Source organism: Diceros bicornis, chromosome 4 (genome assembly GCF_020826845.1).
Source record: "Diceros bicornis minor isolate mBicDic1 chromosome 4, mDicBic1.mat.cur, whole genome shotgun sequence".
Classification (NCBI taxonomy): domain Eukaryota; kingdom Metazoa; phylum Chordata; class Mammalia; order Perissodactyla; family Rhinocerotidae; genus Diceros; species Diceros bicornis.
The window spans coordinates 51,663,379-51,690,148 of record NC_080743.1 but is presented as its reverse complement, the minus strand read 5'-3'; the positions used below and the strand labels follow the sequence as shown (position 1 = coordinate 51,690,148).

General features: G+C 43.0%; 1 protein-coding gene across 1 annotated transcript in view; it reads left to right on the top strand.

Moving 5' to 3' along the window:
- Positions 1–26,347, top strand: part of LOC131401140 (neuroblastoma breakpoint family member 26-like) — a 36,904-nt gene extending 10,557 nt beyond the window's left edge. The window contains exons 10-11 of the mRNA XM_058536198.1: positions 25,627–25,766; positions 26,195–26,347. Coding sequence (XP_058392181.1) covers positions 25,627–25,766; positions 26,195–26,347 — 293 coding nt within the window. The remainder of the gene's footprint in view (positions 1–25,626; positions 25,767–26,194) is intronic.
- The last annotated feature ends 423 nt before the right edge of the window (positions 26,348–26,770 follow it).

Sequence of the window (26,770 nt, the reverse complement as noted above, 5' to 3'; positions counted from 1 at the left end):
GTATAATTCCTCTAAACCATGAACAGCTTTTCAGATAGACAAAGCATGACTATTGCAGCAACCCTCTAGGAAGCAGCTAGGTAGTTCCCTAGGATCTCTGAATAAAAGGATATGTTGAAGTGTTTGCACAGACTCAGGACATAGAGTACTATGATGATGACCTATCATATCAGGGAGATTTGTCCAATGGCTCAAGAAAGCCAACCAGTGACTTCTTACAAGGCCCTACCTAATACTTCCTGGAATATTTCTCTCACAATAGCCTGTTATTGCACTGCATATATTTATGTCCCTGTGCTAGGACTGGACACAGGATTGGGCATTTGTGAAGGAGGGTCTGCTTAATGTAACCGTCCTCCTAATTTATTGGCAGAAAACCAAAATGATCATGAGGAAGTGAAAGGACAAGAGCCAGTTGCCCCCAGGTACTTCTGAATAATTGTGAGATGTTCATCCAATGGCAGACCTCAGTTCCAGGGAAAAGCAGAAAGTGATGAACATTACTATACTATGTATTCTGCCGACCATCAATTACCCTTTTTCATAATGTTTTCTGGTTCATTGTGGTACTTGTGTTGTTCCCATTTCTGACTAACTTCTCAAGTTTAGTATCACACAGTCAGTTGACCCAGGTGAACTAAGAAGTCACAGGGATTTTCTGCACTCATGTGTTCTCTCCTGTGTGGTTTACAGAGTGAGATGGGATAGCATATTGCATGTACATCATAGCAAGGAATGTAAGTGGACAAAAATATTATTATATCATGCCACAATATGGAGAGAAAGGCCTTGCTGGCATGAGATTTATGGGATACTAGAGTGTCCCCAAAGCTGTATGTACTTGGCCACTACATCTAAAATTCAATGCAATTTAAATGAAAGAGTGAAAGCCACAGTTACGTGACTCTGTATGTTGTGTCATGACTGAACCGTACAGAGAAAATGCAGTCTCCTTCCTCATCAGCTTGTTATTTGGCCGGTGTACTGAACACCTACTGTCCTTTCTGTGTCCTGCCCTTGTGACAAACATACTGTGTCCCACAACAAAGGAGAGGAGAGTTTTTCCCTCTTTAATGGGTCAGCCTCTTTGCTTTCTTGAGCACTCCCTATGCCTTCCATCAAAACCAGATAAGACTCTATGATATCCGATCCCTCTTGGGTTAATCATGGGTCCTCCCTATGCCACCAGGCTCTGCAGAGAGCTGCCACAGGAGGTAGAGGATGACCTACCACAGGACCCACTGGATGAATATTATTTGAATTCTTCAGATCTTCCCGGCCTGTCCAACTCTTACTGTCCTTATAGGAGTGCCACGACATTCTCATTTGAGGAATTGGCAGTTTACTCTGCTCTAGATAGAACTAGTGAGTATTCTATTGTCAATGTGATAATGCCAACTGGACTCCGAGGTAGATCCCATATATTTGTAATCCATACCTCTGGCTGTGCTGAGAGCTGTCATCCCTGTGTGCAAGCCCTATAGAGACATAGTGAGGTGACTCAGGCTCTGGGATTGAGTTTTCAACACAGACAATAGGTGGGTCAGGAAGCTTTGCTGACTTCCTAGTCCCAGGACATGCCCATGTCACCTTGGCCCCACTCTCAGGTTATTGGACCCAAGGGAGGCGTGACAACCTCAACTCACGTCTGCAGCACGAGCATAGAAGGTGTCTGTCAGACCTCCTAATTTGGATGAAATGTCTCTTCTCACCTTTGATGCTCTAAGTTTCATGCCTGAATCATGTCCCTTAAGATTCTATGCCTGCCAGGCAATTGGCATCCTTGTCTGCATATTCATCAAAGATGTAACCCAGGCTTCACTATTCTTACCCCCATTCTCTACCTCCTTTAGGTTGGCTTGTCTTCCTAAGCAGTCACCTGAAAACCAACCATAAACACATCTATCATTACCTTCCTTGCATGTTTCCCTGAAGCCAAGCTGTGCCTTGGCCTTCCCACACCTCATGAATGGCCAAGGTTTCTGTGTAGCAGCAAAGATTCATTTTCATTTGAAGGTTTGTAGGTGCATTCCATCTGTTCAGCCTCAGTGTATACATTGCTCTAAATCATCAACAACCAGGGTATCTGATGAGTGAAGGCTGGATATTGTTTTAATTCTTTTAGAATGCAGGCAGGCTGGTTCCCCAGAATCTGTAAGAGAATGATATATTTAAGTGTTTGAGCAGACTCAAGACAGAGGATATTGTGATGATGATCTCCTAGATAAGGTAAATTTTGCCCAATAGCTCAGGACAGAAAACCAAGCCAGTCATCACAATACAATATCTGAGGCCTCCTGAAATATTCTTCTCACTAAACCTATTCTAACACTGAGGATATTTGTGTCCTTGTGCTTGGGTTGGACCCTGAATTATTATTGTACAAAGCGGGATCTGCTCAATGTGACTAGCCCTGTCTGGATTTATTTATAGAAAAACATACTGGTCTTGAGGAGGAGGAAGACCAAGTCTGCATATGTTCCAGGAACTCTGAAGAATCGTGAGTCTTCATTCAAAGGTGACATCTGGTGATCTCAGATCTAGGGAAAACAGAAAAGGCTGAATATACCTATTTAACGCACTCAGACAACCACAAAGTGTCCCTTCAACAATGGTGTTTGTTTTCACTGTGGTACGTGTACAAGCCCCTTTATTGATCCCTCTCCCATGCAGTAACCTGCAGTTGTTGCAGGTGAAGGAATCACTCACAAGATTTCTCTCCTGTTCTCTCCTTTCTATTACAACCGCAAATGACACATACCTGTCTCTGCCTGTTTCGCATTACCATGTGGGCAGGTATTTCATGGCAAGGAAAGTGACTAGAAAAAAAATTTCTATTATGTCTCAGTTTTTGGAGAATTAGGGCTTGAAAGTACCGAGTTTCTAGAGGTCTACAATACCGCCAGAGCCTGTGTCCACTTGGCTGCTACATGTAGATTTCAATAAAATTTATGCAAAAGTGTTGATGCCACCTTTGTGGTTTTCTGAGTGCAATGTGTGTCCTGACTGTTCTGTATGGGGGAGTTCAGTCTTCTTCCTCGGGAGCTCATTTTCTGGTCAAAGCTCTGAGCATCTCCTGCTCTCTCTCTCTCTCCCCCCTCATCCCATTGTAACCATCTCTGGCCCCAGATAGAGGAGGATTCTTTTATCTCCCTTGATGGGGACTTCCCACTTGTTTTCTGTGACCAGACCCTTATCCCTCCCAACAAAACCAGCTTTAGGACTCTGTGTTTACTAATCCCTCTTGTTTAATCATCAGTCCTCCCAACTCCATCAGGCTTAGCAAGAAGCTTACAGTGGTAGAAGAGAATGAAGTCTCACATACTCACTGGATGAATGTTATTTGGCTCGTTCAATTGGCCAGGACCTGTCAGCCTCCTGTAGGCTGTACAGAAGTGCCTTATTATTAATTGATGAACAGGAAGTCTTCTCAGCTCTGGATATACACAGTGAGTGCTCTCCTTGTAAAGGGCATAGAGCTCCTAGTGGGTCCCAGGTGGCCTCTATGTTCCTTGTCTCCAACAACCTATATAGGCTGAAAGATGCAAACAGGCCCTGAAGACTCATCTTGGTGTGAACTGTGTTCTAGGATTTAATTTTAAAAAGGCATCATGTGGGTCAGACAGCTTTCTTCTTGTCCCAGGCTACTCTCCTGTCACCGCGTCCCTGTTACACGTGTAGGCTGCTGTTACCAAGTCAGGCTAGAGAGGGAAAATGGAGGGATACTGGCAACATCTCAGCCATCACTATCTCACCTGGAGAAGAGGCCTGTGTAACAGGCCTCTTTTCATCAAGATAAGACTTATGCTCATGAAATAATGTTGTTACTTGTATTTCTTGAGTAGTTTCTTATAAACTCTCTGGTTTTCCTCACCAGTTTGCAGTCTGCTCCATATTTGCAACATCTGTTATGCTGGTCCCGAGCTCAAGGTTTTTCCCCTGAGTGCCCACCCCGCTCTGAAGCATTTAGAGACCAGATCCTGAGCTCCGAATCCCGCCTGTGTCCGTGGTTTCAATGAAGCCAAAGCTCTGGCTCTGGTTTCCCATCCTCCACAAATGGCCCCGGTTTTCGCCTATGTGCAGCACCAGTGATTTCTCCCATGTGTGGGTTATAGTTTCAACCGTGTGTCTAGTCTCATTGATGTCATCTCATGTAAACTATCAACAGCCTGTGCACCTGGTGGGGGTGCTGTCCTAATTGATGAGCAAGGCACAGCGGTTGCTCTCTCCATAAATCCAGAAAAGTCGTTTCTGGTGAGTGAGAGCCCCTTGAGGCAGCAGTTTCATAGGAGGTGCAGATTAAAACCCAATTTTCACTTCTTCTCACTCAGGTTAGTCTTTAGACTTCTCTTGTGGGAGAAGCAGTTGGATTGTTAGGAGGCTTTACTCATCTAATCATCTTGTAGGAAGATCAAGAAACTCTATGATGTACCTTCTTATATCTGACTATTTTATAGTGAAATTGGCCATGAACAATTTTGTTCCTCAACCTTTTTTGGTCAGTAAATGCCTTTTCATGGTGGGACCATCCTCTTTCCTATTTCTCATTCATCGCCAGGGTACAAAGAAACAGAGGCTTCCTCAGGATCCCAGCAATTCACAAAACAGAAATGAAGCTCAGCTCTTTTGCGTCTGTTGTCTGCCATTCCTGTACCGAGTGAGCTCCGTGTACGCTATACCCCGTTCAGTCCTCACAGGGACCTTGCAAGTAGGTGTGCTTCTCAGTTAGAGCCAAGGGTGCTGAAGCTCAGCAAGGTCACTTCACTTGCCCAGGACACCTGGCCAGTGCACAGTGAGACAAGGGCCCTCGTTGGCCTGCCTCCTCGGCTCAAGCTCTGTCCACTGCTCTCCATACTTGGAGTGTCATGGACTCAGCAGGGGTGGTGCTCACCCTTTCTTTCCTCTTTGCTTTGTACCAAATTATTTGAAATAATTTTAAACATAAACAGAAAAGTCATAAGATTGGTCTGGAGAACTCCTGTGGCCCCTCGCACAGATCTGCCGACTCTAATCTCTCAGGGCACTTTGTTGTGTGAGCAGAGCCTTGGCTCCCCCTGCCCCTCCAGGTGTAGCCACAGCTCCATGAGGCTCTCTCTCAATGAAAAATCAGTCAGGGGCTGGAGGTCTGCGTCTCCACCACCCCCTGCCCCCAGGGGTTTCCTTCTCTCACTCAGGGTTGTCCTTGTAAAGCTGTACAGACAGATATTGATTCCCATGAGGAGGATGGCAAATGCTCAGACACAAGTCTCAGAAATGAGATGTGAGTGATATGGCCTGGCATCCCTAGGCCATCATTCAAAATTGGCCAGAGGAGGCCAAATTTCCCCACACAGAGGGGCTGGTATGAAGGTGCGGAACGTCTAAATTATAATGGAACTGTCCTGTGTGTGGGTTTGCATACGACAAGATGTGAACAGTGTGTACAAGACCAGTGAGCAGGTCCGGAGACTGTCTGCTGCCCCCATCCTCTCTGTACAGGGAAAAACCCTGTAGAAATGGTGTAAACACAACCAAATCATAACTTGATCTTTTATTGAGGGCTTTTCCCCACCTGCCAGGCTAATAACATGGGGTGGCACTTCAGAAGTTTGATAAAATGTTTTCCCCTTTCTCCTGCAAATGCAAAGAATATTCAAAGCATAGTTTTCATAAAGGCCAGTACTTGGGAAAAAAGGGATATAACAACACGATGAAATTAAGCAGTGATAATTAAAACCTGATCCAAAGACCTTGATTCAAAATAACATTTGAGAATGGGGAGACTGGGTTTTGACAATTCTTTTGCCAACCAGATTTGTTAATTTAAGAGGTTTACACTTTAGCCCAACATGAATTATCATAAAATCTTATTAAATGTCCTAAACCATGATGATCAATGAATAATAAACTGTGCATCGAGGAAATATGGAACACACCAGCACGAGAGAAGAGCATGTAGAAAAGACCTGGAAGCTAGAAGGGCACCTGGTGCGGGGCTGGGGTCAGGGAGGGGCAGCCTGACTCTGGAGGATCTCTATAATGGGGCTGTGGGGAGTGATGGTGGAGACGAAAGAGGGGCGGGAGGACAGAAGGCCTGGAAAGGCAGGTGAGGAGTGGGGAGTGTGTGAAGTGAGAGGGGAGAGGAAGTTCTGACGGCAGAGTAGGCATGTTTTGAAACAGGATTTAGGGTAATATGGAGGGTGGGACATTTGATAGTGCAGAGAGGACAGAACCAGAGACAGCAGTTAGAAGGAGCTTGGATAAGTCAATGACAAGAGTCAGATACAGTATGCTATCTGGAAGACTAAATGGTGACAGAAACATGAAAGATATTTTTAAGAAACAGTTAAACAAACCTTGGTGAGAATGAGGATGTGTAGAGGGGAGCCCACAGAAGTGTGGAGCAGGCCCTGAGGGCCACGACTCTGCCTGAGCTCGACCTGGACTGGCATTGGGCTATCGGAAGTCTTTGGTTAGCCCACTTGCGCATGAGATGTTTTCATCTCACAGTAGAAATATAAACATGTTTGATTAGGGAGTACTGCCCAGACCCCGGACTACTGTGTAATATAAGGATTGTGCACTGCATTTCCTCCCTAAAGAACCACAAAGCGTGGTTCTGTAGCAGTCCTGTCCCTAAGTTTCCAATAATAGACTTGGACCTCTACTAATTATTATTATTATTATTATCGACAGTTGCTAGTCACTCCCCCTCCCGCCCCAAGTTGCAATAGAATATATATATGTGGGTGAGTGGAGGGCCGGTCAGATGTTACACACAACAGGAAGTAAGTCACAGTAAAATCATGAATAACAGTGCATCCTGTTGGCTGTGGTTTTATTTTCAGAGCCGGGTTTGGAAGCATCCATAGGAAGCATCAAATGAAAAGTACAGCTCAGCAAGTGGAGACTAGCGTCCAGATTCCCTGGCCTTCAAGCTTAGGGTCCAGAGGTAATCACATCTGTGGCTCTTAGATGCACTTATTCCTGCTTACTCTCTATCTAAGATTAGAGCTCAGTCTCCCACTCATTTTTCTCTTCCTCATTTGTTCACTTCAACAGCTGATGCTACCTCTGTCTGGTCTTACCTCTGTTTTCCACGAGGGGCTGCCACCCTGCTGGGCTGTTCCATGTTCATCTCCTGTTTGCACTCTGAACTCCGCTGTGTTCCTGCTGCTGCTGTCCTGATATTCCCTCTCGCCTTTCCTCTTAGCCACAGGGAAGCCTGGTCCCACGGTCCTCCTCTTCACCAGAGCATCATTTAAGCCACTGAACACATGGCACTTTGCCTGAAATCACACACTTTCTTGGCTTTGCCTTCCCTTCCCAGCTTCCCCAACTCCACTGCCTCTTTCTACCAGGTGCATTTTCTAATGAATCAGTTGCACATGGATCCTCCTCCTGGGTCTTTTAGGGAATCTGACCTAGAACAACCCTTAACCCTGGATTTGTCCATGTGAGAAGATAAGAACTTTTAACACTAAGGGGAAAAAGCCCAGATTACAAAAACTAAATGAGAACCTGGGTCACAGGTGGGAGTGCTGGACTGGCCTGGAGTCAGGATTCTCCTCAGCCTCAGATGTGCAGGCCTCTGGTCATCTGCATGGGGCTTCCAGGGACTCAGTGTCCCTACCTCAGGGACTCATTGGAGCTGGCTTTACGTGGAGGACAGTAGAGGACACCCTAAAGTGACATTGGCCAAAAATAGATGTAGATGCCAGGTTTCCAGAATGCAAAGAGCATGAGGTGCTTTGGTATTCAGACCTCTCCCCTTTTCACTCCATTACCACTTCTACATGTTCAGTGAAGAATCTGGAGAAAAGAACTGAGTTGAATGTGAGGTCAGAGCATCTAGCAGAGCATTATAGCAAAATAACTTGAGGCCAGCTTTGTGAAGACCCAGGGAGATACACAAGAATACAAGTCCAATTGAGAAGGACAGTGATTTATCTCAGATTGTCAGAAGGAAGATCAAAATCTTTAGGGCCAGTGGGAAAGAAGTTCATGGTGGAAGAAACGAGGAGAAACAAAAAGAATGGTGTGAAATAGAGGAGGTCTAGTGAGTAGTTCTAAATCATGCTCTCATTAAATAAACACAAGTGAGTTCTGAACTGACAGGAATGCCTTGACCCAATACCTGGAAATTCTGATGTAAATGTTCTGAGGTGGGGTTTGGGTATCAGTATTTTTAAAAAGCTCCCACTAAGATGCAGCTAGAAATTAGAAAGACTATGAATCTAGTAGGATCTCAGTCACCAGTATAAAGTGTCCCATGTGTGTGGTTACTTCATAGAAAAGCTGAATATCAGCCGTGGATGGAGTTAGCATTCCTCTCTCAACAAAACTCTTTGTACGGCCTGGAGAAAACAGAAGAGAAAAAAAGATAGATGGATGGGTTAGACATATGCTCTCTCTATTTGGATCCAAGTTTCTCACAATTTTTATAGGACAACATACCGTTAAGATACAAATATTTTATAGAAACCCAGTGTACAAAAAATAATACCTCCTGTTATTACAAGTAATGGCAGTGTGCTCTTTCTCTTCTACTTTAAAATGAAACCTGCAGTTCACTCTTTACTAAATAGATTTCACAGCCCACTAGTTAGTTCAGAATGCAGATTGAAAAATTATTTTTTATCAAATTTCGTCCTTATGCAAATTCCCAATAAAGAATCTTAGGTCTCATTCTCCTATGTTTGTCCTTTTTCATGCCCTTCTTTACCCTAGCGTACAATATGAAGAGAGACCCTTTCCTTAGGGAGATGTTTGGGAAAAAAGTGAGGAGAATCTAGTATGACTAAAACTAATGGTTTCCCACTTTCACTTGCGATTTTGGGGGTCACCTATTGAGACTATTCCTGGAAATGCCCTGAGGTGTATCCTGGCCTGAAATCACCTTCAGAGAATGTTAGTGTCCATGGGATGAAAATAAGTGGGGCCATGGTTACACTCCCTGCTCTCTTTTTGCTAATTCCATTTTGAGTTTCTTCCTTTGTGGGTCTTTCTTCAGCCCCTTTGGAGCAGGATTTCTGTGTAAAGCATTATTCCTGTCCAGCCAAGGTGACCCAACAGCCTCTACTGCCTGTTGACACCTCCAGATGGGAGCCTCTCCTCTTCCTTTCCCCAAATGTCCCCAGGGTTCTAGTTCCAGGGTTGTCAATAACAGGTCTCGAGTTAGTCCTCAGCCCCTTGGGACCGCAGCTCCTCACCTGTAAAAGGTGCAACTGAATTTGGATCTATTCTGAGGTCCCTGTAGCTCTCACATTCTAGGATTCTTATACCATAGCCTGCCCTTCATCCTCAGAAGACTGAGACATAGTGTTAAGGAGGGTGTGTTTCTCTGCTAAGAGTCCTCTCCTTCGGACAGCAGTGTGTTTTGGAATGTGTCAATGGATGCTAAGGACATCCTTCCCTGGGAGGTGTGAGAAAGCCATCACCTGCTCCAGATGAAGGGGATTCAGGAGTGAAATGGCTGCTGAGGAAAGGGTGGTGGGGATCCGGCTATGTCTCTGCAGCAACTTTGAGCTGGGCTATCACCAGGTTCCTGATGGATTGAGGGCAGAGGTCCCCAGATCCTGCACCACAGACTGGATATAAGTTGAGGGAGGTTTTCTTCTACCCCGTAGGTCTCACTTTTCCCTTCAGCCAGCCTGAGGCTCCCTCCTTCAGCTCCTCCTCTCAATAGGAGCTCAGCTTGCTTCTGGCCTCTGTTACCACATAGCCATCCCTCCAGGCTCAGCTATAGGCAGCACCTGACAAAGTCTCACATTTCATTTTTTTTCTCTCTCTCTCACATACCAAGTACTTCTTGAAGTAAGAAAAGATATTGTTGATTTGAAAGAAACCACCTCATAAAAAGTAGCTTTTCCACTTGATGAAAACATCTAAAACAGCAAATCAAGTTAAAGCCCAAATATAACACTGGAGGATCCTTTGCAGAGAATCACCATCTCAACTACAAACCACTCTCCAGGATTTTTACTCCAAAAGCCTGGTTTGATGGGAGAAATCCCAGCCCTTCAGCCTCCAATTGTGATAAATCTCTAAGGAGACCAATGCCTAGATCCACATAATCTCTAGAAACCTTAACCCTTGCTCCTCTCAGTTCCCATCCTATACATCACCACAATCAGGAGGAACCAGATAAAGACAACATGTCAAACCAGACATTCTTTGCCAGGTGTAGGACTGTGCCAGGAGTAGACAGCAACTCCAAAAGCCTGGTTTTATGGGAGAAATCCCAGCCCTTCAGCCTCCAATTGTGATAAATCTCTAAGGAGACCAGTGCCTAGATCCATACAATCTCTAGAGACCTTAACCCTTGCTCCTCTCAGTTCCCATCCTATACATCACCACAATCAGGAGGAACCAGATAAAGACAACATGTCAAACCAGACATTCTTTGCCAGGTGTAGGACTGTGCCAGGAGTAGACAGCACTAACTCTGCTGTGTTCTGGTTGAGAATATTTAGCCTGAATTTCATCATGAGGTCTTTATCAGACAACGGCAGAATTTAGACCATTGAACAAGACAACTGGCCTATCTTTCTTCAAACAGTCAATGTCACCACAAATAAGACAACAAAAAGCAGAAGAGATAGTTTGGGTTCCAAAGGACTAAAAAAATTATGTTACTGTATTTCTTTAGTCCTTGTGAACCAAAACCATCTCCTGACCTTTCTGTGGTTGTCTGTGGTGGTAGTGACGTTGCCTTGTTTGGAGAGGACAGGTCAATCACCTGGCTCAATGGTCTACATTCTGAAGTTGTCTGATCACTTCCTCATGATTAAATTCAGGCTCATCCTTTTGCCAAGAACACTATACAGTTAATGCTGTGTACTTCCTAGTGCAGCCCACCTGGAGACCTAGAATGTCCAGTTTACCCAACATCATTACTGTAAGAACAACACTGGTCGCTTTGTTGTGGAGGGGCCTACAAGATCTGTTCATGTAAAAACATATTTTTTTCTTTGTATAATTACTAATTTTGTGAGTGGACTTTGAGAGTGTATGAATATCTTTTAATGATTTTCTTTTACCATCCATTCATGATCCATGCGTTAATGATCATATTCGTGTCTGTACATTGGGAATTTTCTAATTTTATCATTCCTATATACTTGTAGTTGCTAGGATTGTGCTGTGGAAAGGAACATTCCCTCCCCCTACCATGTCATTAAAATTTCTGTGTTGACTATCACTGTGGACTTGTGAATTTTTTATACTCAATGCTATAATCCAGTATACTCATGATTGGTTTTGGGGGATATGGATACAAATTAATACATATATTCTTATTTCTCCTGTTCATATTTATGTGCTAAAAATTCCCATGTAAATAAAATTTCCTCAGTCATCTCTTGGTGGGTGGAGTTCATCCTTAAATGACTCCTCACAATGGAATCAGGACTCCCTGAGTGGTGCATATTTAATACTCTTGTTCTGCTGCCTGGATACCTGGATGGCTTGGCTGAATATAAAGTATTTGCCCACAATGACTCTCACTGAGTTTTGAAAAAATATTGTCTTGCTTTGTATGTTCTGTTGAGACGTAGAATGTAAATTGATTTTCTCTCCATTGTAGGTGAATTGGCATTTTGTGGGGCGGGGGCAGGTCTGGAGCTTCCAAGGAATTCATTTTCTTTTTCTTTAAAATCTATTAGTTCTAAGAGGATAGGTCTTAGAGTTGACCATTCCAGTTCTATTCCTCCCTGATCCTTTCCAGTTATCTTTTATTCATTTTTTCTGTTTGATGCCTTCACTTCTGGATCAATGTCTCCTATAATTTTGGACAAATATGTTGCCCTTATGAACCTTGTCATTTACCCTCTTTTTCAGACAATTTTCTTTTTCTTCAATTTTTTCCTAAGTTCTGCCAATTCTAACTTCTCATTTCCTGTTTCTTGTCCACTTCTCTTTTGAGTTGCACATTTCTAATGTGGAGTTTTGGGTTTTTGTGCATCCACAAATTCTTTGTTAGGAACATTTAATTCAGATAGGAATGTCATTTTACAGTTTTCCTATGATTCATGATTGATTTTGAGGGGGTATTGTTTCATGAGCTGAAATCTTTGACTCTGTTTCCATTTTTTTTTTGTTTTTTTTTTTGTCTGTCATCTTGGAAATCACATCTGCTATGTGATTTTAACATTACCAGGCCCAGATTTACCTGAAGGAGAAACACAAGATCTATGTAGGAACGGATGAGTGCTTTGAGAGGCTTAGTCAATTTCTTAGGTCTGGATCTCTCTCATGGGTGAAATTCTTCTAGTAGATGTAAGGTTTGGGGATAGCCATGGTGTGTCTTCTGATTCGGGGGTTCTATTTTCTTTCAGCAGGATCTTTAACTTCTACCAGTTGCTTCATTCTTTTCTTCACCACAAGCCTCCAAAGACACTACCTTCATCCAGGTCTCCCCCTGTCCCCTGCAATTTTGCCTCACCAAGATTGTTACTTCTCCTCCTCTGCACTGCAGAACCCCTTCCTTTCGGTTCCCAAGCAGCCAGAGCTGTGGTCGCCCAGGTCTCAAGCCTGCTCTGAGTTTATCACATTTTCTATTGTGGCGAATTTCCCTGTGTTCCCTCCTGAGCAGGCCCTCCCTGCTGTCCTCTCCTCTGTGTGCATGGTCTTTCCTGATCCCTCTACTGCTGTGTGGCTCCTAGACCTGACTCAATAGAAACCAATGGGAGTCCACAGTGTTCTCTGGCCCCTGGTGGTTTGGGGGCAGGGTTATGAGTCCTGTTCTAATATGATCTGCCCCCGATTCCTGGCGCAGAGCTCCTGAAACCCTTGAAATTTCCTAAGTGATAAGAACAGTAGGAGCGTCCATCTCTTGTTCTAATAGTTGTTCTTTAACTCAGGGCTCATAAGATTCTTGTGAATTCCTAAGTGATAAAAGCACTAAGAGCAGCTTTTGCTCTGTTGAGGTGACTCTGGGTAGGCCCCTGAATGGTTCCCCTGAATGGGGGCTGGTCACCACAAAGACCAGGCCATGATTACAAGCTTGGATTTTCAGCCCCACACCCCACCCTCCAGAGAGGGGAGAAGGGCTGAAAATGGACTTAATAATTGATCATGACTTAATAATAGAAGCTTCTATAAAATCCCAGTAGCAGGGGCTTTGAAGAGCTTCCAGGTTGATGTACACATCCACACTGGGATGGTGACGCACCCCAACTCCACAAAGACAGAAGCTCCTGCACTCGGGACCCTTACAGACCTCACCCTATGTATGTCTGCATCTAGTCATTCATCGCTTAATTGAACCTATGGAGGGAGTTGTAGGGAATTCCGATTTGTAGCCAAGTCAGACAGAAGGTGTGGGGAGCCTGGGGACCTACTATCTGCCGATGGCATCTGAAGCGGGATGGGAACACTCTTGTGCGACTGAGCCCTTAACCTGTGGGATCTGACACTATCTCCTGGTAGATAGTTTCAGAATTGAGTTAAATTGTGGGACACATAGCTAGTGTCGTGGAGAATTGCCTCGTGTGGGGAAAACATCCACATATTTGGTGACCAGAAGTGTCAGAAGTGAAGTGTTTTGTATGAGGAATCAAGGAGACACACAGGAAAGAAAAATCTAGCAGGAAAGAACTGGGTTTTTGCTTTTACAACTCTCTAGGTTAATTCCTAGCCCTTTGAAATATATGTTGAGAAATTCAACTGCCATTTTCCTAGGTGGGCCTGTACTCTCTATCATTCTTTTTCAAATGCAGAATTTCAATAGTACACAAAAACAGAATTATATAACAGGACATCCTCATCTTCATAGACCAGCTTCAGCAATTATCACCTTATGGCTGAACTTGTTTTAACACAATCCCATGTATTTAACTTTTCCTATATTATTAAAGCAAATCCCAGACATCATGTTTCATCTGTAATTATAACAGTATGTTTCCAGAAATGATAACACTTCTTGAAAGTATTATCATAATAACAGTACAATTATTCATTAAGTTAAAAGCTTTAATATTATGAAATAGACAGTTACCCATTGTTGTTTTTTAGTTGGTTTCTTCTAATCGGGATCCAAATAAAAACCACAAACTATGATCAGTCAGATATGTCTTTAAGTTTCTTGATATACAGGTTCTTTCTCAGTTTCTCTCTCTCTCTCTCTCTAGCTCTCTTTCTGTCACTCTTGTTCTCTCCTTTTTTGTCAATTATCTGTAATGAAACTGAGTTGTTTGTTCTGTGGCATTCCCACAGCCTGATTTGGCTGATTTTGTACCCAGGTATACTGTAACACCTTCCTCTGTCCTCCATACTTGCTCTCAGCGGGTGGTAGAATCTAGAGCAGTGCCGTCTAATGGAAAGAAAATGCAAGCCACGTATGCAATTTAAAAAATGTAGTAACCACATTGGAAAATAAATGTACAAGCACACAACAATGCAAGATACTAATCTTATACATTGCTACTGTTAAGGGAAATTTAATTCTACCAAAGTTATAAGGTTGTGTTTAATAGAAAAATATTTTACACTTCTTCAGTTTTTAAGTTTACATTTAAATGAGTTATAAATTAAATAAAATTAAAATCCACTTCCTCTGTACCACTAGCCACATTCCAAATATTCCATAGCCACATGTTTCTAGCGGCTACTGTATTGGACCTGGTAGATGTAGAGACTGATCACATTCACGTTTGATGTATTGGCAAGACTTCCTCAAAAGTGGTGTGTGCTCTTCCCTCAGGAGGCACATCATGTCCTGTTTCTCTTTTAATGATGTTAGCAACAGCTTTATGTTCAAGGTTTAGATCCATTAATTGAATATGTGGGAAAAAATGGTGATATTCCATCATCATGTATTATTACCTGGGACATTTGTATGAAGACAAACTTTCCCTAAATACTATTGAGTTACTGAGTGGTACAGTCTGTAAAGAAAACTGCAGCTCAATGACCTGGTCCCCTAGCATCCTCTCTGGTCACCAATTAGTCTCTTTTTCTTTTTCTTTTTGTTTCCTGCGTTAATATGAACTCAAGGACTCAAATACATTGTAACATTTCAATCCATTGCAATGTGGTCCTTACTGATGCTCCAATTATCCTCCCTTTCAGCAGTGAAGGTGAGTTAAGTTTGCTTCTTGATCCTTTTGATAAGATGCTAATAATCTCTGAGACCTTTCCTGACGTCAGTATGACAAAGTGTTTCTGTCTCATCTTGAATATTTACTGCTCCTGACCTGGACTCAGCCATTTCTCTAAGAATCTCTGGTTTATTTTTGTGCAAAACTATATTCCCAGATCAAAATGTGTGGCCTAGGGGTACTCACTGCTATTGCTTTATTTCCAGTGGACAGAGCTAGGAAATGCTTTTCCACACTCATACATATTCATGTATTCACATATATTCACAAATACTGCCAATGCAAATTCGGAAGTATAGGGTTTGTGTTGAACGTGATCTTTCATCTGAATCTCCTTTCTCTAACAACAAGCATTTTTGTCTTTAAAAACATGAGGAGTAATAGAATTACAATATCCCAAAATGTCTGATTTGCATTTCCCCACATTATATGAACAAAAGATGAAAGATAATAGCAACAATACCACTAACAACACGTTTGAGAAAAATGGTTTTTTAATTTGTTACTGTCTTGCTCTATAGATAAATTACTGTGTTTTAAAGTCTCTGGAATAGTTCTTACACAGGGTTATTCAACAAAAGGGACACACAGGTTTCTTTGTTACATTGTGTTTTCAGTGTCTACAGGTGAAATGTTTAAAAATTTCATTCAGTTTTATAATTATGTAAAAATGAATATGTTATGCAACTTAAATCTAACCAAACAAGATATATTCAAAAAAGTCTAGCCTTGACAGTAAGATCTGCAAGTGTCTCAATGGTTAGGCCAAAACAACTTTTACAGGGAGGAGTAAGCAAGGGAAGAAGAGCCAAGTGTGGAGAAGTAAAACGAAAGGGTGGTTGATTGGACAGTAGATTAGGGAATGTGTTATCCTGAGGCCAGCCTACTCTCAGGTCAGGCTGAGGACAGGTCAACATTCCAGGGCCAGGAGGAAGGAGAGAAACTTAACCACAAGAGTTGGATTAACAACCATTTTGTTCTAATTGCTCAGTGGATTCAAGTGGTTCAGTTAATGATGTGTGAGGCAAAGAATGGGAATGGGAGGGTCAGTGTCTGGCCTTCTCATAAATAAACAGGGAAGGTGTCCATGAGTCTTGTCTAAGTCATATGGGAAAGGGTAGGTAGTTCTTTACAGTCAGGCATTTTCCAGGAGAAAAGAGGGGTGGGATTTCTTAACCTGCCCAATTTTCCAGGAATCACAAGTCTCAGGTAAAATTTGACATTATCAGAGCCCAGTGCCCAGAGCCAAGAGCCAGTGCCCAGTGCACACAGTAAATACTCAAAACACATGAGCTCTTGTCAGTCCATAACTCACCATTTTTGTTATCTCCCTTGTTCTTTTCAGTGACTACATATCCCTTTATGGTGTGGACAGACTACCATGTATTGAAACATTTCCCTGTTGATGGACATGAAATTGGTTTCAATGTTTATGGTTACAAGCAATGCTGGAGGAGACACCCTTACATATATATCCCTCCTACATTTCTGTAGCATAGATTCCTGGTAATGGATTTGCCTGCTCAAAATACTCATGCATTTCTCATTTTGCTAACTCATTCCTCAGTTCCCTGCAAAGTGGTGCCAAGTCACAGTCTCACAATTTATGAGAATATTCTTTTCTCGAACCTCTTGCCAACATGCAGAGTACCAGAACTTGCCATTTATTTTTGCTAACGATTAACCCCTCATTAGGAGATTTGCCGAAAGTGTTACCATTTAATTGGAATCTGGACAATTTGCACAACTAACTGGCATGCTGGAAAAGCTGAAACAGGATGTCTCTTCCCTCCATTCTCTTCTATTTCTGTCTTCTCTGTTCTCTCAGATAAGATGGCAGCCAACAGCACTGCAAGTTCATCACTCTTGCTGGAGATGCTACTGCTTGTTGGCTTCATATGCAACCTCACTTCCTCGCAGAGAGAGCCTGGTGAATTGAGAACCACCCACCCTGTGGAGTAAGGCCCCCATGACTGGGCATGAGAAAAATAAAAATCGGAAAACAGGGCCTTAAAGTTTAAAGTTTTGTTAGGTTAGGGACTCTCAACAAAGGATCTTTCCTTATTTTTCATGACAACAAGAGGAGACTTTCATTTATTCAGGGATATTTAATAACAGTGGCGGTTTCTGTTGTTATGGAAGAATTTTGTATGCGCCCGTAAGTGCTACTTGCTTTAAAATCTTGTCAGGTGAGCTCTAGTGTACAAAGAGATGGTATAAATTTGACATAGGAAATAGAAATAGATGATGAGAAGAAAAAAATCCAGGTCTCTTTGGAAGATGGCAGCATAGGAGGATCCTGAGGTCGCCTCCTCCCACAGACACAACAAACCTACAACTATCTGTGCAACAATTCCCTCTGAGAGATCTGGAAACTGGATGAAAAGAACCTCCACAACAATGGTCAACAAGAGGGGTGTGGAAGAGGCAGAGACACAGTGCTACTGAGGAAAAAAGCACACTCTAGCCACGGTGCTCCATGGTCGGGAGCAATCTCAAAGGTACATAGCTTTTCCTGGAGGAGCAGGGGAATTGAGCTCCACATTAGGAACCCCAGCCCTGAGACCCAGCATAGGAGAGATGAAGTCTCAAAACCTGGCTCTGCAAACCAACAGGAAACATGCCCAGGAAAATACAGAACTTCAGGGAATGGAAAACTTGCTCTTAAAGGCACATGCACAGACTCACTCAATCCGGAAACCAGCACAAAAATACGAGCTAGAAAAGTGCATAGTCCAGTGGTAAAAGAGACTCACTTACCAATCTCGGAGCATATCCTGGAGAGGCAGTAATTGGCTTGGGCTCCCCCACCCCCCAGAGACTAAAACACTGGTGGCAGCCATTTTTGTGACCTAGTTCAGCCATGCTGACAGAGACACTGGCAGGCGCCATTTAGAATACTACATCTAGCTTGCTAGTGCAGGGGCCTGCCCTGCCCACTAGCCCACTGAGGAAACTGTGCACTGCCTGGCCACATAGCCAGCCAGCATGAGACATCAGCCCACCTAAAAGCCAGCTAGCAACAGCCACACAACAAGGCCAAAAACCCAGTGTACCAGGGGCCAGCCCAGCCTAACGGCACACCTGCAGCTATGGAGGCCCTGCCACAACAGAAGGGCACACATAGCCCACAGAGAGGATACCCATGGAGCATTTCTCATGGGCGATGAGACAGGAGCATGCTGATGGGCCCCCAAGGCATCTCCCACATAACACCACATTTCAAAGAATGGAGATGTAGCTGATCTACTTAATACCTAGATACAAGCACAGAGAAGTAGACAAAATGAGATGCAGGAAGATGTTCCAAATAAAAGAACAGGACAAATCCACAGAAATAGAACTAAACAAAACAGAGATAAACAACCTACCTGATAAAGAGTACAAACCAATGATCATAAGGATGCTCACTGAACTCGGGAGAAGAATAGATGAACACAGTTGAGAACTTCAATAAAGAATTGAAAAATAGAAAGAAGAACCAATCAGAGCTGAAGAATACAATAATCGAAATGAAAAATTCACTTGAGGGGATCAACAGCAGAGAAGATGACAAAGAAGAATGGATCAGCAATCTGGATGACAGAGCAGAGGAAATCATACAAGGTGAACAGAAAAAAAGAAAAAGGAATTTAAAGAAAGAGCACAGTTTAAGGGACATTTGGGACAATATCAAGTGTACTAACATTCACACTGTAGATGTCCCAGAAGGAGAAGAGAGAGACAAAGGGGCAGAGAACTTCTTTGAAGAAATAATAGTTGAAAACTTCCCTAATCTGAGGAAGGAAACAGATATCCAGTTACAGGAAGTGCAGAGAGTACCAAACAAGATGAACCCAAAGTGGCCCACACCAAGACACATTATAATTAAAATGTCCCGAATTAAAGAGAGAATCCTAAAAGCTGCAAGAGAAAAGCAACACGTTATGCACATGAGAAGCCCCATAAGGCTATCAGCTGACTTTTCAGCAGAAACCTTACAGGCTAGAAGGAAGTGGAACAATATATTCAAAGTACTGAAAGGAAAAAACCTACAACCAAGAATACTTGACCCAACAAGTTTATCATTCGGAATGGAAGGAGAGAGAAAGAGTTTTCCAGACAAGCAAAATCTAAAGGAGTTCATCACCACTAAACTGGTCTTACAAGAAATGTTAAAGGGACTTCTTTAACTGGAAGAGAAAAGGCCACAAATAGAAATAAGAAAATTATCAAAAAAAAATATCACTGGTAAAGGCAAATATATAGTAAAGGTAGTGAATCAACCACCTATAAAGCTAGCATGAAGGTCACAAGACAAAAGTACTAAAATATCTATATCTATAATAAGAGGGGAAGGGATACACAAAATCAAAAGGGGTAAAATATGATGCCAAAAACATAAAACATAGTGGGAGGAGTAAAAGTGTAGGGTTTTAGTAAGAGGTCGAACTGAAGAGACCATCAAACTAATATAGATTGCTATATGCACAGGATATTTATACGAACCTCATGGTAACCACAAAACAAAAAGCTATAATAAATACACAAAAAGGGAAGAGAAAGGAACCCAAACATAACGCTAAACAAAGTCATCAAATCACAAGGGAAGAGAGCAAGTGAAGGAGAAAGGAACAGAGAAGAACTACAAAAACATCCAGAAAAAAAGTAACAAATGGCAAAGAATGCATACTTATCAATAGCTACTTTCAATGTCAACGGACTAAATGCTCCAATCAAAAGACATAAGGTGGCTGAATGGACAAAAACAAGACCCATAGAAATGCTGCATACAAGAGACACACTTCAGACCTAAAGACACTCACAAACTGAGAGTGAGATGATGGAAAAAGATGTTCCAGGCAAATGGAAATGAAAAGAAAGCTAGGGTAGCAATACATATATCAAAATATTAGCAGATTGAATACAACAATACATTAAAAGGATCATATATCACAATCAAGTGGGATTTATCCCAGGGACGCAAGGATGGTTCAACATCCACAAATCAATCAATGTGATACACCACATTAACAAAATGTGCTGTGATGCAATTCCCTGACCTTTCTTAAAATAGTCACTGTAGGCCAAAGTCAGGCCAGGAAACTCACTGTGCAATGTCACTGGCAGATCACAGATTAAACATTCAGTGGCTTTTACAGCCAAATGTGTTGCTAAAGTGTATTCCAAAATCATATATTGTTCTTTGGCATGTGCCCATCTGGAACTCCTAAACCCAAAGCCGTATCTCCCTGCTTCCTTCTGGTCGTTGTCATCAACTGCAGTCACCTTTAGCCTATAAATTGAAGGTCTCTGTATCGTTACATGATCTTAGAGGCAGAGACATATGCACAGCTTGTTTAAGTGCATGAAGAGACTCCTGTTTCTCTGTGGACCAATGGAGTTGAGCAGCACCATTTATTCTCAGTAAGTCATCTCAGATTTTTTCTAGAGAACAGGTAATCTTTCTACTCATGGTAACATTTTTATACAGAATATAGACTACCTGAATTTAGTCCTATTAAGAAAATGCTTCCCATTGAACAAGTAACTCAAAAACAAATCATCACACAGAAAAACTGGTTTTCCCCACTGAGTACCTTCTGGCTAGGATTTCAGAGGTTTGTAATAAGCTTTGTACATAACTGCTCAATCTACAGTGTATGGTTATCTTTAAGGTTATTTTTTAAAGCACTTCAAATAAATCATTGCAATATGACCTTACGCAAGTCATTTAACTTTTATTAGGTTTCAATTCCCTCAGGTTAAGAAGCATTTGGACAACTTTTTTTTTGCATTTCATTTTCACTTGTCTCCAGGTATTTTTGGATGTTTCCTTTGATTTCTTCAATGATCCAATAGTTATTCAGTAGCACGTTGTTTAGTCTCCACACATTTGTGACTTTGCCAGCTGTTTTCTTGTACTGGATTTCTAGTTTCATATCACTGTGGTCAGAAAAGATGCTTGATATGATTTCAAGCTTCTTAAATTTATTGAGACTTGTTTTTGTTGTTTTTTTCTTCCACAGAGTGTACTTTTGAGCTATCTCACACAGCAATATCATCCCTCAGTTTGTATGGGGGATGTGATGGAGGTGGGACCCCAACTTTGAAAAGTAATCTGCCCATTCCTTCCTTTACTTTGTCATGAATGCTCAGTGGAACACTTGGAGGTTGTGGCCATTGTCGCCCTTGTGAAACCACCAGCCTAGCCAATATATCTTTTCTGTCCTGGTCATGGCCTATATTTTCCCATATACATCAGAGAAACACAACCACAGGTCACTGGTAGGTGCCAACCCAGGCAGATCCAGCCACAGTGTTCCATACAAATTGCCCTTGCATCTACTACTCTTGAATATACTGGTAGTCTGAAGGCAGAGGAAATTAATATCATCAGATTTACTACATGTATTCAAGGAGATATATGTGAAATTTTTAAATGCCTTTGGCAAGTAGGAAAGAGATCCTATGAAATTGTAATGAAATTCATAAGTTACATAGACAGAGTTTAATTTTTATAGAAAATAAAAGTCAAAACAAACTACACATATCAACAGATGATGAAGTAGGGAGATAGGCATGTCAACAGTGATTTCAAGTTATATGAAACACAATATGTTGCCATGGAGGGAAACTGAGTCAACATTATAATGGGACATGTGAAGAATAATACTAATAGGAAGTTGGGATAAATAGCCATTGCTAAATTAACCGGTCATAAGCTAAGTAGAATATTATTCTCAGATTGACTCCACACTCTCAAAAGGTATGAAAGATGGGTAGAGACTCAAATAAGGCTGTGTAAAATTTGACATTTTTCTCTGACAAGTCAAACTGAAACAGATTGAAGAATGACCACAATAGAGTCCTCAACAAAAGAAAGCTGCTGACAGATGTTGCTGCCTTGATGTTTTTCTTTGCTCATGCGAGACTGAACAAGGAGAAATTCTCAGATTTGAGAAAGAGTGTTTGGAAGGGTCAGCACAGGGAAGCCAACAGCTGAAAGGGACAAAGGGGCTGCTGAGAAGGATGGTCTCCTTCATTGAAGACCTTCAGACAGGAGCTGACAGCCTTGGAGCTCTGGCATAGAAGCCTTCTTCTTTGTGGTGACCAACTCTAAGGTGATGTGGGGTCTGATGAAGCTTCCTGGCTTACAAGGTGTATCTCAGGGGACTTTATTTCAACCATAAGATAAGAATCCCAGCCTCCTCACCTCCAGCATAATTTTTAAAAACCTTTGTTTTCAATAGATTGATTCTTTGTTTGCTTCTCTTCTCACTCTTGAGGACCCTCCACTTCCTCCTCATGGCTGTATCTCTCCTTGTCTCCCACCCACAGTCATCTCCAGAGCCTGGAGGTGACTGAGGAAGCAGTTATCCGGATGCCATACAGTAGGGCCGACTCTTCACTTACCAGCTGCCTTGTGCTGCCATGGTCCGATGGGACCTCTTTAGTGACCTGACCTCTTTAAACCATTATCTCACTTCAGCTCATCCACATGGATTTGGAGAAAATGGGGTCATTGATAAGAGGCCTAGTGCATGTCCTCCTCATCTCTTCCCACAGAAGAGGCAGTAACCGTGGTCTTCAAGAAAACCTTCTTCCTCTGAGCCCTGAGAACTTCCAGCACTAAGAGGAAAGGAGATAAATCAAAGCTGGACTGAAAGAGCTAAAGGCTCAGATGGAGGAATCTACTCTGGGCCCTCCAGGTAAGACCCCTTCCCTGGAGGAGGGAAAGTTCTTGACAAAGGCTACCAAGGACAAAGGACTTGCACTACAACTTGCTGAGTCCTTCTCCCATGTTTGGTTGGCTGTATAGGTCTTTAACTCTCAGGTAAAATACACGACAAATGCACGTGAAGTACACAGTTCACATTATGACTTTCGTGGGCCCTAGGCACTTTTGCCTTCACGGGCCCCTTCATTCATAAAATATTTGAAAGTATATCTCACCTCCTTGTTAGTAGAAAGAAAATGTATTATTATTAGATGTTAAAACATTTTACTTGACCTAAAAGAAAAGTATTTTTCTTGTGATTTTAAAATAAATTAAAACCTTTTCATTTGCCTACTGTGCAGATCCCTATGCCCCGCTGTGTCCCCTCATTAGATGGAGGAGGAAGGGGAGCAGGATGGAGAGGCAGGGTATGGCAGCAGGAGGAGGAGGAGGAGGAGGAGGAGGAGGAGCATGCAGAGCTGAACACCAAGGCAGTTCTATTCCCTGGCCCCAGAATGGCAGCCCCACTCTCTGGAACTCCCCTTTACCGGATCCTGCACACACACACTCTGCCCTGGTCTCTCATCCCCCAGCCTTTCTTCCCACAAGAATAGCCTCTCATTCCTCCTCCCATGCCCTGATTCTGGGCATCCTTTCCTTTTCTACTGGGTCTCCCCAAGCTTAGGCCCAAGTCCTGTACCTGGAGCAGGAATGTCCCCTCCCAACCCACATGTCCCCAGGCCTTCATTTGCCAAATCTTGTCTTGTAGTTCTGGAGAGTCCAAAGCTTAAAAGCTCCCAAGAGAAAAGGAAGTGCAGGCCAGGTCTCCTCACGCAGTCATAGGGTCCCTCTGCTGAATTGAATCCAGCTGTCCCAGGTCATTCTAGTTGGATTTGTGAAGATGTCAAACTTGAATGGAGTGGGGAGGATGTACACAGAAAACAGACTGATTAGTACTTTAACATGTAACCTTGAATCTATGGATCCAATACATCACATGTATTCAGTTGGTTTTATTCTGTTCATATGAATTGTATAATCTGCATGCTGTGCTTTATAGAACTTTTTTTTATATCAGAAAAGCTTGGATAGGCATAATAGAGGACCCCAAATTCTACTCCTTGTTGTGTAATCCACTGTGCCCAGGACACCTGCACAAGAAGGCCCATAGCCTCACTGTGTGAAAGAACCACAAACTGGAAACAAGCCAAATGTCCATTATCAATAGAATGGATAACTAAATTGTGGTATGTTTCATTAGCAATGGAAATGGAGGAATCACTGATGACTATTAAACCTATAATTTTTAGTGAAAGAAGTGAGACATAAGAGAATATATACTGTATTATTACAGGGTAAAACCCAGACCCATGAGGAATGCATAATAAACAAAAGTATAAAGGATGTAAACAAGGAATGGCACATCATGAAAATAAGACTGTGGTTACTGCTAAGGGCAGGGAGGGAGATGTGATCAGGAAGGGGCATGTTGGGAGCTTCTGGAAGCTACATATGTTCTAGGTGTTGATCTAGTTGGAGGTTATGTTAATTTATAGAAATTCATTAAGCTGTACATTTACGTTTTACACACGATTCTCCATATTGTGTTTCACAATTAAAGAGAAAATATCATTCTATCAATGTCTATCATATCAGGAAGCCAAACTGTGCTAAATGAGCAGCTGAGTTATCTGAATATGCACAGCACTATGAGGTGTTGGGCACTACTACATCCATATGACCCACAGGGAAAGCATAGGAGGTGGCCCCTGGTCCAAACCAGACGAGCGGTGGCACCGGGACTGGAGGAGGCCCTTTGTGACAGAGAGGGTGCTGGCAAACACAGCTCAGACCTATTGTCCCTGGGCCAACAGCAGTTTCTCTGAGGAGCTTGGGACCCAGTGCATTCTAGAGCCATGGACTGAGGTGCCAAGCTTTTCTTCTGCAGGGAGAGCAAGAATCGTTCTAACTCGTGGGACCTTCCAAAGTAGGAACTATGTGTGATAACTATGACAGAGAAGTGGACTTCCCAGTTACCCCCAGGTATTTTGTAGGCCCATGGGGCAGAGCTCCTTAAAGGCTGGGTTGCCAGAACATTCCAAGTATCTCAGAGGCCTTTAGACAGGAAATGACAAAACGCAGAGGTGACGGAACAGTGACCTCCAACAGAGGTCAACAACCTGGGAGAGAAGAGGCAGCCAGAGAAGAGGCAGGACCTACTACAGAAGATGGCCTGAGGTTCCTAGCATCCACTTTCTCATGTGTCCCCAAATACTCACCCTCAGTGTAAACATGTGGGAAAAGATACACACACACTCATTCACGGAGCAACAACAAAAGAAAAACCAATAGTTGACCGCAACAGTAGCAAAGCAACAGACAGTAAAGACTCTGGACCTGGCCAAGGTTCTTTCTCTTCTAGAGTCTGTGGCAGGCCTTATGAAATAAGCAGGAGAGAACCTCACTGCCCACAGCACTAGGTCAGCAGAGGAGCTAGAGTGGTAAATTTGGAAAGAAGGGAAGATTAGGAGGACCGAAAGCTGGAAAACAGAGGTAGTAGCCAGGATTAGGCCAGCTCTCATGAAATCTCGAACAGGATAAAGCCCATCCACCAAGACTCACTGTCACATATTACACAGTAAATTCTGCATAGTTAGGAAAATAGCAGGGATAAGAAAAGAAGAAGTATACTGAGCAAACTTACCCTGAAGAAGTACGTCCATTTTGGGGGTATCTGCAGCACCACGCATGAAAAATTGTTCCCTGCAGCCCTCGCTTGGCCTTAGATTCCTTACACTGTTCACACACCGTCTCTAGGACCTTCCACTCCCCTACCCCTTACCACAGACCCCACCCCCTCTACACAGAACTTGCGCTCGAATTCAGGCAACAGTCCTGGACTCGGCCCCTGCGGCTCCGGAGGTGATACAGGGTGTGAGCAACAGATGCCTGAACAGCAGCCCCTGCAGCTGCCTCATCCACCTAAGGCAAGTCCCTTGCCTGACCTTCTTTGAGACCCTCGCTCCGCCCTCTGCTCGCACGTTTCCCCTCCCACCCCGCCCTCCAGGCAAAGGCAAATGGCGGGACAGCAGTTGGAGGGGGAAGTGACGTCATCACCCTCCAGGTTGAGGCGCCTGTGGACTGATCGGCTTTGTCCGTGTCGATGGGCCTTCATTCCAGAGACCAACTTAGAAAAAGAGCTCTTGAAAATGAAAACGTAAGGTAGGAATAAGAACAACAACAAAAGAAGCATTTTCAAGATTGTCGTAAAGACATATTTTAGAAATCAGAGAAAATATTTTAAGGGAATAAAAGGAGAAGAAAGATAAACCCAAAAGGCGTGTCAGGTAAGTCCAGACATGAGGAACAGGATTTCCAGGGGAAAAAGAGCTGTTACGAGTCTGATGCTCACCAGGAAGAAGGAGTTCTCCGGGAGCAGCGTCCCGCAGTTGAGCGGGAAGAGGAAGGGAGGGAAGGGCCCTGCTCTCTTGAGGGAGGAGACCCCGCGGAGTCAGCGAAGTCCTCCAGCCGTTTGACCGAGGCCGCCAAGACCCAAATCATTCGTTGAAGTTGGTTACGATAATGACGTCTTTATTTCGACTCCTCTCTTAAAGAAATACAGCATTTCCTTTTGAATGTGGGCACGTGCGAGTCCTTTAACTTTGTTGCCAACAGAAATTTCCCATCCTTAACCATATCACATCATGCTAGCTGTAGATATCTCCATAGGATTCTTGGTCTCCATGTCTTCTGGAGCTGGCGGAGTTAGGCAAGGCAGAAGAGCCTAGCGTGCAGCAGCTTGGTGGTAGAGAGCCCGCGCATAGAGGACCAGTGGTACCTTTCTTTGGGTAATAGGCAAGCCCATTCATCTGTTACCTGAAGGGTTGGTGGCTCAGGCCCAGCGAGGGATACTGGGTTTTGACTGATCCCTGGTCCTTCTAAGCTATGTTTGTGTTGCACATCATTTCTTAACCTTATCCTCAATCTCTCT